General features: G+C 41.6%; 1 protein-coding gene across 1 annotated transcript; it reads left to right on the top strand.

Moving 5' to 3' along the window:
- Positions 1–4306: 4306 nt before the first annotated feature.
- Positions 4307–13210, top strand: DNAJC12 (DnaJ heat shock protein family (Hsp40) member C12). The gene is made up of 5 exons (XM_009982977.2): positions 4307–4384; positions 7398–7476; positions 9686–9825; positions 11059–11260; positions 13116–13210. The coding sequence occupies exons 1-5, from the start codon at positions 4307–4309 to the stop codon at positions 13208–13210; spliced, it is 594 nt and encodes a 197-aa protein (XP_009981279.1).
- Positions 13211–14429: the final 1219 nt, after the last annotated feature.

Below are 14429 nucleotides of genomic sequence, written 5' to 3'. Positions count from 1 at the left end.
GTGCCCGCCCCACCCTCGCGCGGCGGGGCGCGCTCCTTCCCTCCGTGCGTGCGCCCTTCGCGCCATGGCGGTTTCTGGTCACGTGGCCTCGCCCGGCAGGGAAATGGCGCCTCCACGGCGATTCCGCGGGTCTCGGTATTCTTTTCGCCGTAAGCCGTTCGAGGAGCCCTCTGGCCTCTCCGTAACGGTATTCCCGACATCAGACAGGGACAAAGGATGTTTCCCGGCACAGCTTCCCAGTGCGAGCGCCCCGTGCGGGGCTGCCGTGTGGCCGCACGGCACCCGGCGCGGCCACGCCCGCCCGTAGAGCCCCTCGGAGCCCCCGGCAGCTCGGTTGCCGGCCGGGCGGCCTTACCGAGAGGCTCGGAGCGGCTCCGCGTTTTCTGTCGGCAGAGAGCAGAGCTGAGGGCCAGAAGAGGAACACTGATGGGAGTTCCGGCTCCCGCCTGGAGAGGCTTTGGTAGGGATGCTCACGCGTGGTACCGGGCTCCTGAGCTACAGGGAGGCTTTTTGGGGAGCCAGGGTTTCGGCGCCCGGCTGAACGACTGGTTCAGGAAGGGACCCTGCACAGCACACGGGAGAGCTGGGATTTGTTCTAACGAAATTCACAGATCCATTCTGTTTCACGTGGGCGTTCCCTGGTGGGATGCGCACGGCCAGTCGCTGTGGTGACCGGCGGTTTTCCAGTGGTCTCTTCTGCTACGTAAGCGGTAGAGGCAATCCTTAGCGGGCAGCCTCCGTGCTGAATCGTGGCCCGTCACGGCGTACTCTATACAGAGGTACCACGCGTGGGCTCTCCTAGGCACAGTGTCTCTTTCCACCTGGAAGTCATACCTGGATAGAACTCGATCACTTTCCCGGGACTTCTGCCAACACAGCATTTTGATCTAAACTTCGTGGATATAAATTTAAACATTGTTTTGTTTAATGTTGCTGCTTAACATCACAAACTATTTGCAGAATAGTTTTGGTGACTTTAATACAACTGAATCCCTAAGTTCAGAGGCAAGACGAAGATTAGGTGGAAGTTCTCCCCTGCAGACCATGGTAACAGCAGCTTTTGAAAAACTTTGGGTTAAAATTATCAATACATGGGTTTTGGTTTCAAAGGGGATTGTTTTATAGATACCTGGTTTTATAGGTACTGTATGTATTTGTAGGGGGAGGAATTTTTTTTTCCTGGTTCTTTTGGCTATTAACAACCCCTAAAAAGATGTTCATGCCATTTCTTACACTACCTATTTCTCAAAACCAAGCTATGACGTAACCAGAGGTGACTCATAAAGTTTTTATTGTTCTGTGCAATTTGTAAGCAAGCATTCTTGAAGCATCCTTCTCGAAGCTGCGGCAAGATTCAGCTTTCTTAAAAACCATGTGCAAGATGCTCTTGTCAGCATATAAAGGAGAGGAGTGGCTTTGGTACTGTGGATTTCTGTGAGGACTGCGTGCTAAGGCAGAACGTGTGTGTGTGATACCGGTGCGTGACCTAAAGCTTTTAGCGAAGGTCTCTGTGAGGAAATGACTGAAGGATCCCAAAGCTGCCTCTAACGTTGCAAGCATTTATACATGTGAATGACGTTGTTGCAGTGGTTACCCTACATCGGGAGGTCAGGGCTCGGGTCTTCTTCTGTTTCTGCAGTTCCGAGCATATGTGGGGACAAGGATGGAGCACGAAATGCAAAACTCATTTCAGTTATATTGTGCCTTGAACTTCTTGAAAATGTGTGCCCTGCCCTCAGGAAGCAAACCTGCTGAAGTGAACTGAGAAGAACTGGTACTTGAAGATTTGATGTGTTTTATGGGAATAAATTCCAATAGAGATTTCCAGATCTTGCTGTTTTATTTAAAGGGCCGTTTATGACTTTTACAAATTGATAGTAAACCTCCTGTTACAGTGAACCAGAATTTAGTTTCACTCTTGGCTCTAAACAAGCCAAAGTTGTTGATAACGTGTTAGGAATGAATGGACATGTTTTGTTCGTGGCTGGGTACAGAAAGCAAACACGAGATTTCCTCACTGCCAGTACTGTTTGTACGCTCCGAGCAACACTAACCAAAACACATGTCGACACACGAGCTGTGCCATGTCCTGTGCCGTGATTCTCTCTCAAATAAAGTTTGTCCTGAAGGCAATGTTTATGTTTTTTCTGCGTGTTATACCCAGGTTCTCCTGCTCTCCATTTTTTGATGACGCTTTGCTCTGTGAGTTGTACCACTGGAGTCAGTGGGAGCAGTGGAAAGACTGAGTACTGTTCAGTATCCTTGTTTCGTGTCCTCCACGTGCACACCTTCAGCCTGTGTGAAGGGGCCCTGTGTGCCCTACGCACTGGAAGTCTCTAGGAGTGGGGGGCACAAGTATGGCCGCTGCTGCAGTTTGGATCAAAGCCCTTGTTCCTTTGGTGTGACCAGCCAAGAGCAGAGACGGGACTCGGGCTTCAGTCAGCAAACTCCCTGTGAACAAGCAGCTTGCAAGTCTCAGGGTTTTACTGTCTGAATCCAGCGCCTGGAGCAGTGGCTTAGCGTGCAGCACAGAAACAGCCGCTGGAAGCTGGAGGGGAACAGGGTGAAAGAGCCTTCCCTTTCACCTTACGCAAATACGCAAGAAATACTTGGACAAGAACGGTATGTCAGGAGTGCTGCTGGGGAGAGGGACAGCTGTTTGTTTTCTTATCCTGCCCCAAAGTACAATCTATTTAAATATTTACATGATCTCTTGCTAAAAGCCTTTCTTTTCTTTCCTATACTTCTCTGGCTCATTATTAAGTTATGAATGGGGTAGAGGGAGAGATTTGTAATTACTAATTCTTCCACTTTGTTGAAAAACTGTATCTATTGTTCTGTTTACTCAGAGAAATATGGTAGCAGTGTTTTCTAGCAGATTTAAATGTTTTTGCTGAGGCTTGTGCTTTGCTGTTTAATATTGCTTCCTCTTTACATGTATATATTTTATAATCTTAACAGGCTATTTGAACATACAGTAAAAATAGGAAATTTCAGACAATACAACCTTGAAGAGAAAGCAGTGGAAGACTAATATTATATGTAGGTAATTTCAGAAGATTAATAACATAGATAATAAAATGAAGCACTTGTAAATGCAGGAATTCTATATTCAGTATTTTATAAGCAGTTCTGAATGGCCATTAGATCCTTCATTGATTACCACGCAGCTGTTCTCGCCTTGGTCACACCCTGCGTAGACTCTCCTAGGAGGTCACTGCTCTAAAATGGTGTAACTGTTCGAGGCGTCTATTTGCTAGTGTTAGTTTAAAGAATCAGCAATATCTGATGACATGAAATATCTCAGATTACAAAGCTCTTGCAGGGGTGGGAGCGGTAAAAATAGAGCTCCTTAGGCTCCAGAGGAAAGACTTCAGCAAGTGGTTAGTGTTACACCGAGGAAGTGATCTTTTTAAATCACAGGAGACACTACAGTTAAATGTCTGTAGTCTTTGTTGGACTGAGCCCTTGATCGTTCATCACAGTTCAAAATTAAAGGCGTTTCACTGCGAGGTAAAATGAGCTTTACAAGGAACACGTTTTGCACACAATACAGACCTCCAAGCCGCAATCTGAAACTAATTTAGCATGAGAGTCTCTGTTTGATTTGACAGTAGACTAAGTATTTAATGTTGTCTCTCCATAGTCTTAATTTCCTCAGACATGCAGCTGATGTCCCAGAGCTGTTTGTTTCGGAAAAGTACTACGTGTGTGCCCAGAGAGCCTTCAGAGAGGCTTAGGCACGGTCGGTACTTCATTCTCTAAAGTTTGCAGCCCTGTAACGGTTATTTTGGAAGTAATCTTTACTCTTTTCTATAATTACACATATTATCCCCTTGTCAAAGGCAGTGGCAAAAGTTGCAATTAAAAATTAAGCAGAAAGTACATTTTAGTATATGTAGGCTCAGGTGCAGGAAAGCCTTTAGGTATGTGCCTGACTCTAGGTGGCTGTACACGTGACGGTGTGATCTAACCCTCAGAAACAGGTAGATTGTAGTTGGCATCCAGAACTCTGTTCAGCCTGGATGAGACCGAGTTTAACAGTGAAGCAACGCTGGCAACTACAAATCCCAGGGAGCATTGCCATGAGCAGGTTTGTGCAACCGGATTGGCATCCTGCAGGGACCAATGGCAGGCAGGGAATGTAACAAAATTCATGTGTGTCAGCTGCCAGTATTAAAAAGCACTGGAGAGAGCTGTAGACCTGGGTGGAAATTCCCTGTTTCCCTGGGCTACTTCTGAACCCCTCTGCGAGCTCCGTACTGGTACTGCGCCTCGGCTTGAAAAGCCCTCTGGACTAGCCCAGATGGATGCGATTCTGAACTGCAGACCGGGTGACTTGGAAGATTACTACAACTTGCTAGGATGCGATGAGCTGTCTACGGTAAGAGCCCTCCCCACCTCCCCGCCGGGTTAGTAACGTGTTGAATGTGCTTCTCCATCTCCAGGGGGATCTGAAGGTGGGTATCTGTGCAGGCAGGACTCTTTGAAATGCACCGTGACCCTTCCTTCTCACCACGTTTATCTTTTAGTATCTCCCTTGGCAAAGCTCAGTTTCCGATCTGTGTACTGGTGTTATGATCCCAGAGTGAGGTGTGTATTAAAAGTGTCGTGTTCAACGGGACTGTGTGATAGATCCGACCGAAATGGTGGTTTATTCATTGGTTTAGTTCAACATGTGATACAGTTGTGAATCATGAGGCAACTGCATCAATTTGACAACATTCAAAAAAATATCTTTGAGCATATTTTCAGTGTTAAAAGATGAAAAAAGCAACTAATACAATCGATGTTCATAGCTGCCAGTCACTGATGATGCTATTGAGTTTCTCATGTTTTATACATTTTTTTTTTTAGTTTTTTAAGAACTGTATTCATTGGTTGGGAGGAAAAACAAAAATAGTGTGTCTTTTTCATTCACCATCTTAATGATTTTAAAATGCTAATTTTAATGACATTCAAATACTAGTTTTACTCATTTCTTTTCGTAGGAGATACCTACTCTAGAATGAGATCTTTTGTTGAACCATTTGTAGCTAAAACAAGTGTTCTTCTTCCTACAGGTGTCCATATAACATTTTTTTGGATACTCTGAGTTCATGGCATGCTAATATTTTTTAATCTAGTTGCTGTGTTAACTGGCATTGTGTTTTGACATTGGAAAAGCAGTTTTGATTTCTCTTTTGTAATGAAGGATGTATTCAGTGTGGATAAAAGCTGTATTTTGCTCAGTAAATTTACTGAGAGGCTTTCCTCTGTCTTAGTGGTGAAATGCTGGGAAAATACCTCTGTCACTGAAGGATACTAGTAAGCATCTTCGATCTGTTACAGAAGGCAATTTAAAGCTTTTCCTGAGAAAAAACTTGATTATTTTTTTTTCCTAAAAAGTCACCCCAGCAGAGGGCGGTGTTAGTTTCTCTGCGGGCTTGTTTCGCAGATGCTGCTGTTTCCTACCTCAGAGGCGTTCTTTTAAGGGCTTCGCAATTAACGAACAGTTGCAGTATTTATGTAAACGATCTTACAAACTGCTTCAAAGTGAAATGAAGAAGGTGGAATAAACGCTAATGGGTCCTGACAAATAACCTCTCAAGTATTATTTGTTTAGAGAGGCAGCAGATGTTCCTAGATTATTTTGACGTGGGAGTAGGCACCGAGATCCCAAGCTGGCTGAGGACCATGACTGCCTTCCCTCAGGATGATGCACACAACTACTCCGAACACTGAACAGAAATTCGAAGTGTTGCAGGTGTTTTTGCAGTCACGTTACTTTGAATATGCAGTGCAGTATTTGCAGCAGCATGGGCTTCTTCAGACATGGACAGCACGTTCCCGGCTGCAGTGCTTTCATCTCAGGTGCTGAATAGGCTGGTCTTCGTCTGACCTGGTTCAACTTAAGCATAAATAGTCTCGATTTCTACAGATTTTTCCTGTTTTCAAGTAAACATCCATGTTCATTCTTGGCTTCTTGTAGAATTGAGCTCATGGACACTGAGTTCATCTCCAGACTTGAGAGGAAGAGGGGAGATTTAATCTACGTCCTTCTTCCAAGAGCAATATTATTCATAGATAGTGGGTATTGGATACCTTTCTTGATAAAATGAGTATTTTTTTTATAAATTTCATCTATTTTGTTTAAACTTCTTTATAAACTTTTCCTGCTAGTGATTTTTTTTTGAACTGAAGACTTGCATGTTACCCTTCTGCTACTGTGCATATTTTAACTTTAAAGTTCCCCTTTATACAGCTAAGTTTTAGCGATGGTAGCTAGCTATACGGTAAACAGTTTCAGCAAGTTCTCTGTGCAATGCATATATTTTTAAGTGTCTTCCTGACTGGAAATACACCATCTTATATCTGTCCCTCTGGAAGAAGTTACTGAGAAGAGCAAAGAGTGCAGAATTCTTAAAATACCACTATAGGCCACTAAAGAAAAAAAGTTATGAGTCTCAATTTTGAAATAATTTAAATTGTATATGGATATCAGGGTTTGAAGGATGAGGAATTTATATGAACAGCTTTTCTAGCACGGGAAAGAATAGTAGCTAATTGGTATCTTAGGGCAAATTGTTGTGAAAGCTTAAGCTGTACTACAACGATACAAAGAAGTTTTGGCTTCTGCATTACAATAAGCAGCAAGATACTTGGAAAAATCTGAAAATTTGAGCTGATGCCCACTTCAGTGGCTTCCTGTATTTTGTTAACTGTTAATATGCCTTTGTTTTTCCGGTGGTTGTAATACTTTATGGTACTATTAACTGTGTGGGAACTTGTAATTCACTAATAACCATGCCAATATTCTAATTTTGATTATAAATTTATTCCAGCCAACCTTTTGGCAAAGACAATTAACTTGAGGAGAAGAGTGCGAACTGTTAGTTATCTAGCTTTGTGGGATCCAAGACGGAAAAGTCATGTGGTACTGGCTGAATTTCCTACGAGAAGGATGTGGAGAAAGCCACCCAATCCCACAAACTGATCTTCAGCAATACAGAGGGTCTTTGCTTCCTGCAATGAGCCTTCATTAAAAGTCAGAATTGATTAAGCAAAGCGAGGAGCAGCTGAAGCGCTGCATTTTGCTGACATGGTCACGTATGAGAATGGGGTTTCGCACACATGATCTTTGCACGTTTTTTTTAAAGCCAACTCACAATTTTGGATGACTGAGCATCACAAAAACAAGAACAAGGATGAGTGCACGGAAAATTAAATTAAATAAGCAGAGTCACGGACAGATGGTTGTTGTTACCTATGCTGCTTGTACTAAAGCTTGTAAAAATGAATAGGAAAAACCTTTCAGCGTTGTTTGTTTTTCCTCCCAACCCCTTTCAAAAAGTGAATTTGAAAATCTTTTCTGTGTGTATGTGTTTACTTACTTTAAATCTTGACATTCTGTTTAGGTTGAACAAATTCTTGCAGAATTTAAGATCAAAGCCCTTGAATGTCATCCTGACAAACATCCTGGAAACCCCAGAGCAGGTATGTATTCTTCCCTGTTTAGAAACAATGTTTGTTTTTTTTCTCTTACATTACCATGACTAAGATATTAAATTCAGCCTTAAGACTTGATGAAATATTCTTTTCCCCCCAGTATATTTTCATGGTCATGTGCATAGAACATATTGTCTTTAAATAGCAAGCTTTAATATTCTTTTCTAACACTTGCACACTCCTAGGTGGTAGAGCAGGAAGACACTTGTTTGATATTTTTTTTTCTCTTGGACCTTCAATTTTTTTTTCTTTCTATGGTAGAACATCTTTTAATCCAGAAAATATTTATGGAGTGTATCCCTTTCTAGACCCATGAAGCTGGCCTGCTTCCAATGCTCAGTGGCATCCAAGTGCCATACTTGCGTCACCTGGTTAATTTGCTGCCATGATCAAGCCCATCAGGAACACATTAAATCTACTTTAGCTTATTTTAATGTACTTTAACGACTGGAAATAAAGCCAATGCAGCAGCACACGAGTAGCCATCTGTTTGCAGCGCAGCAGCAAGTTTGTTCTGATCATAATTATGGTCCCCACCAAAAATCTGTTGTAGAATAATTAAATATGCTTCTCATTTTGATTAATGCACAAAATTTTTCCTTTGAATTCTCCCTTTAACTATAAACTGAAGGTGAGCATAAACTGAGCACCACAGCCTACCTACTTGTGTGAGTTTGACTTCATCCACGCCCTCCTCTGACGTACCAGAGCTGGGGGTATAGCAGATGTTAACGAGACTCACGCTCCACTGCCTTGAGCAGAGCTCCCAGCAGGGCTTGGCGTTCCTTACTGGTGTGCTGGCTTAGCCTAATAGCAGAGAGTTGACAAAGCGGGGCTTAAAAGGTGAGAACAGGTGGGATTTTTCACTTTTGAGATTCCCCAACAAAGTCCCTCAAATTTGGTGTTTGAGAGACAATCGACCACCTATTAACAGGAACCCGATCTCTAATATTTAATTTATTCTGAATGACAGCACAAGTACCACTGAAACCAAATGGAATCAATTGTCTCTGCAGAAAAATCTGGCTACTGCAGCAGGGAAACGAGAGACTATTCCATGGTCCTATCTGTCTGCACCACCACCCTCCGCTGCCCCCCAGATTAACTGAAACTAAAGCAAGAAAGGAGGCCAGGCACCAAATGTTGGAGCAGCTTTGTTTGTCAAGAAGAAATACTTCATGCTCCGTTTACCTGAGCATGCTGTGTTTACTTTAAATGCCTTTTTATGGTACTGGTGAAAGTTTACTTTATATTTTTTATTTCATCAGCTTAGAGCTCAATAAAGAGTAATTAAAGTAGACTTTTCATTTGCTGAAAACTAGTGACACTGGAAAGAGGAAACCTAACAGAACTGCCCCCCCACACCTGGTGTCTGTTGTTTGATTTATGGTGAGCAATTTTGATTAGTGTTTGAGCTTAGTGTGTTTCAAAAGAAATCTCTCTAGTTTGTAAACTGGAATAAATGAATAATGATAGTAGATCACTAACATCGGTGACTCATAGATAAAATCTAAATCTTTATAACCCTTCTACAAACATGCAGCTGCATCCTTAGTAAGCGTTTAATGAAAAATCACCCTGTAGGGAAAAACAGGAGCCCTCATTCATGCAGTCTGGTATTCAAGATAACATTTTAGCGTATGTAGAAAACGTACCTAATAAAATGCACAAGTGAGGTAATTTGAACTACACTTAGATTCCTCTTCTTGCTTGGGAATTTTTGCTTGTCTTTTTTTTTTTTTTATTACCCTGACTCTTTTTTTTCCTTAGTGTTTGCTTTGATCTGACTTCTTTGCTGCTGTGGATGTAAGTGTGTTCCTTCTAAGCAGTGTTACTCTACTTTAATTTCCCTTTTGAAGGTTGTCTACAGGAGGCGCGTTGTGCCTTTTGCCTGCTGTGCTCTCTAAGTTTCTCCGAACGTGAATTTAGGAGATTTTGAAGCCAGCAGACAAACAAGCCTTTTAGTCCTCAGTCGTAACGGATGTCAGTAGTCCACCGAGGCTGCTATCATCCTAAAGCCAGCTGAAACTTTGCAAAGCTGTGAGCAGCACAACCACGTTCTTTTGTCACTCAGCCCTCCTTCTGCCCCCGCTGCTCTGTGTGCTCTCGGCCATTGTTGGCAGGTTCCTTTTCACACCCAAATTAATTTCTTTGAAAACAAATAATGGCGTTAGTATCTTTTTGGTTCATGTTCTAGTGGAGAATTTCCAGAGGCTGCAGCAAGCTAAGGAGATTCTGACTAATGAAGAGAGCCGAGCACGTTACGATTACTGGCGACGAAGCAAAATCACCATTCCGTTCCAGCAGTGGGAGGCCCTGAGCAACTCCGTGAAAACGGTTGGTGTTGCCCAAGTTTGGGCCTTCAGGTGGAGGGGGTTAGGGCTGGTCCAGAGAAAGCGTTGCAGCGAGCGACTGGGTGAGTTACACCACTTCTGCTGCAGTGGTAGGTCTTGGGGACAGGAATAATGCACAGTGATTCCTGCACTGAGGAAGTTCAGGAAAAACTGGAAGACTGTAGAAGGCCATTCACAGAAGGGTTTTAGGCTACTAGTTTTAGAGTGAATATATCAATTTTCTGCTTTTATATGTATTAGATGAAGTTTAAGTAACTTAAGGGCTGTTTTCAAACGCTTTAGCACGCTTTGCTTTTGTAGGAACCTTTTATTTATTCTCAAAGCTAGGACCTGTGTCTAATATGTTCTCTTTTTGGTATATTGCTTTCTCAGATGGTTTTCATGCCATCTGATTAAAGAGAGAGCCCATTGAAAAATGTAGAAGGTAGGTTCCTTGGAGCCATGGGCTTCACACAGGTCTTTGGAGGGGCCTTGCTAGGCTACTGGGGGTGTTAATTTGTGACAGAGGCAGGTGTTCTGAGGGTTGCTCTCCCTCCTTATTTTGCTGGTGAGATAACTTGGTAGCATGTTCCTAGTGGATCCTAATTCCGTAATGTTTGATTTCTTTTTCTGCCTTATTAGGGTGAATGATAATTACAAGTCTACAATGGTCAGATTTTAAGGCAGGTGAATAAATGCTCCCCTTGCCGATTCTGCCCACCTCAATTCTGCTTACGAGAGAAATTTGAGAATTCTTCAACTATGGCATTATGCCTGTGCTCAGATGTTTGCTGGAAGTATCCCATCGAGCTTAGTTCAGCTCCAAACAGAAGTCATTCCACAGGCTTTCAGAGTAAAGCTTTCCAAACTGTCTTGTTTTCAACGGGCACCTTTAAGTCAAAGACAGCTTTGACAATGCACATTTTCTAAGTCACTCAAGCCCTCCTAAAAAAGCGTCAGAAGTCATAACAGGAGAAACGGGACAAAAGACCCTTATAATTATTTGACACATTTGTACATTTTGTTCTTCATCCCCGCCTGACATAAACAATCCTCTCAAATGCTGTCTGCAGTATGAAACCATGCTGTCCCCTGCCCTGTTGACCCGCAGGCTTCTCTGCTATGTGCTTTGTTTAACCATTTATTACACCAATAGAAGAAAGAAAAGAGAAGTTCATTAAACATCTTTTAAAGCCTAGGAATTAGTTCTTTATTTGTAATTTTTGCACTTCTTTAGTCAATGCACTGGGCTGTCCAAAGTAAGAAGGACCAAATGCTAGAAGCTCCTGACTTGAACAATAGCAACAACATAGCTAATGAGATTTGGACCCAACATACTGAAAACAATGAAGATGGATTGTCAGATGGGAACAGGGAGCAAGAAGATGTTGCAATTCCTGATGTGGAACCACAGTCTTCAAAGAATCCAGACTCCCCAAGTAAGTGAAACCAGCAGTTACAGAAAATTGCAGTATCCAGGGATTGGCCTGAAGTGGAGGCTTTTAGTCGTGAGAAATTCTTTGCCAGAATAATATGTTTAACTGGTAGCTTTTTAAATGTGGTTTTGGGTTGGGGTTTTGTTTTGGGTTTTATGTTCTTTATTATGTATTTAATTTTGAAGTTTTCAGTCCTTTCTTCCTCCCTACCCTGTGTTTGCTCGCTTGTTTATTAGTAAAACCAAAAACTGGAGGAGAAGAAAAAAACCTTCTAAAACGAAAACGGAAAGTTCAGTTTTGCTGCTACATCAAAATAAAAAAAAAGGCAATTATTTTCAGTGATTTATAAAGAAATAAATTTAAAGAATGTTAAATACAACATTTAGGTATTATATTCCTTTTTTTTTCCCTTATCCAGCATTCAGTACTTACACAGTTTGTATTTGATGAGTCAGTGAGGACTAAAAATTGAGACTTGAAGGCTTCTTTTGGATTTGAACAGGTCTTTTCAAAAACAGTGCGTGCACCAGAGTAAGCGCGTATTTCAAAAGCTGTCACCTGGCCAGTTAGTATCTCTGGTCTGTTCTTCAGGGTAGCGTGCCAAAACCAGTGTGCTTACCACAACGGCCACCCTTTGTTCTGCTTGATCCTTCAGGAGTTTCATAATTTTAAGCTCATGTTATCAGACAACTATTATTAAACAAAGTCCTGTCATTTCTTCCCAGCTTGATCAAACAGGAAATTAAGTTGAGCTGTGAGGGTAGCAAAACCTAATTTAATCTCAAAACATTTGTGGAATGCAGAAAATTGATAAGAAAATTCTACAAACAAATGTACGTGAGGCATAGCTGAAAATGTTATATTAAAAAAATCGTGCTCTATAACATTACACTATTTGCTATTTTTTGGTCATTAAACTATCGCTGTGTCCTTTGTAAAACAGCAGAATTCCAAAGTAAAGAAAATATCGTCTTGTTCCTTGAAATGGTGAGCTTTCTTTGCAGGCATCTCCTTTCTCATATTTTTTTTTAAGTTTAAATTTAATTTCCATAGATTTGAATGGGAAAAATATCAAACCCATCAAATGCCTGCTTAATTTATCCAGTGGACATATACTTTAGCAATAAATATATAATATTAGAATATATTTATGTGACAAGGCCTGTGTGCAATTCAGTGTTCATACCTGATGTTAGGATGTTGATAATGCTTTTGTTTTCGTCCAAGAAAATTTATTATGTGGGATTCCGCTTTTAAACCGGGACATTCTCAGTTCCTGTCTGCTGGTTTGTAAGAATGACGGACTACGGCTCCACGCAGCTATGTCAGCCTGAATAAGAGGTTTTATTTAACAGTAGGTCTGGTAACAGATTTCAGCCTCCTGATACTGGAAGAGAACCTTTTAGCATTAACAGCCCATTGATCACAGAAACACAGCACAGGGCCTGAAAAACTCTTTTACTCCCTTGCATGTGGAAAGGGCCGGCCGTACCTTCCCTCCATGCTGCGCCTTTCACGTACTTCGAGGTTTATCATGTCACCCTCTCTCTCTCCTTCGGATTAAGCAAATGCAATTTGCTCAGGATTTCTTTGCAAGTCCTGTTTTCTGGACTGCCATCATTCTTTCTGTTCTCCTCTGGACTCTTCCCAGCTGATACGTACTTTGAAGTTTGGTGGTTGCTTGAGTTCTTGTTCAAACAATGCCAAGAACACAGAGGTTGGCCCTGCTAGTCAAGAGCACTGGAAGTGACCGATGTTTTACATACTTTTTTGGGAGAAGATTATCAAGTATTATTTCAGACAACTGAAGTTTTACACGTGTTTATAATAATTTACTTGCCTTTCTCTATTTTCTCAGGATTTTCAGAGGCAAATTACTGGCACTTGCGTTTCCGCTGGTCAGGGGATGCTCCATCAGAGCTTCTGAGGAAATTCAGAAACTATGAGATCTAAAATGCAAAAACGCAAGAGCGTGGAGATCATCTGTTCAACAATTCAGTATTTTTTTTTGCCAGCAGTTATAAGTTATTCGTATTTTGTATTCATTCATCGTGATGTGAACGTTTTCTTAATAAACGTCCTCGTCCTGGTTTAACACACATGCTCTGAGCGTTACAGATGGAGGTCTTTGTTTAATAAGCAAGCTTTAATACGCAGAGCCCTTTTCAGTATTAACATACAGCGATTTTGGGAAGTTGTCTAACACCTTCTATGTTGTGTCTTGTATCCTTAACTATGGTGTAGTGAGTAGTATTCTTCTCAATACTGTAACATTATAAAGAATGTATTCTCGGTAGGACCACAAGTCAATGTTAGACTCCAGCATACCATCCTACTCAGTGATGATCTTCCAAAAGCTATTTGACAATGAACTTCAAACAAAACTGCTTATGTCTAAACTATGTACTCTCGTTCATCTCTCCACTGCATTGTACTCACTGTAGTGATTTAGTGCATGCATGCACAATACTATTGCAAACTTAACTTGTTGGAGAATTGTGATCTTACAATATAGATGAAGCAAGAACCTTTTTATTATCCAAGAAGGTCATTGTGATAGATCGAGCACTCTTAAAAATCACTTGCTTTCTATCTTAACACTTTTTGAACAGCTATTTATTTTGGAAGGCCGTTCCAGCACTTCACTCCTCCAGCTAGCAACTTTCTTGAGATTTATTCGTGGACAGATGATACTCCTTGTATGTGTGCCAGCGTTGTCCTGTGGCTCAACAGTAACTTCCCTCCCTGCTCCGGCCTGGCAGACAGGGTCTTATCAGGGTTTGTATAGTGAGGAATGAAGAATCAGGCCAGTCAGCATTAATGCGTACAGAATCTCCCATGAAAGTTGTTTTGTATTTTGGCCAACTTTTCAAGTGCTACATTGTGTTTGTTTATTTTGTATTTGCTTTCTTCTTTGTAAACCAGACTAATGTGTCAGTTATTGACATTGTGCTTTTGTGCAGGCAAGTCATTCCATCAGCAACAAATAAAACTGGATGCCTACAGAACGGAGTCGTTTTCATTTTTCAAATTGAAATCCTCTACCCACCACAGAGATCCGTTTTGAATTTCTTTTTACTTGTTCCCTCAGTGGGTAAAAGCTTAAGGGAGTCCAGTTATGAATCCTGTGCATCTAAATGGAAAGCCTAATCTGAAAACTACAGTCTTCTCC

The sequence above is a fragment of the Tauraco erythrolophus genome, chromosome 9 (genome assembly GCF_009769465.1).
Source record: "Tauraco erythrolophus isolate bTauEry1 chromosome 9, bTauEry1.pri, whole genome shotgun sequence".
NCBI lineage: Eukaryota > Metazoa > Chordata > Aves > Musophagiformes > Musophagidae > Tauraco > Tauraco erythrolophus.
This window is presented reverse-complemented; position numbering and strand designations above follow the sequence as displayed.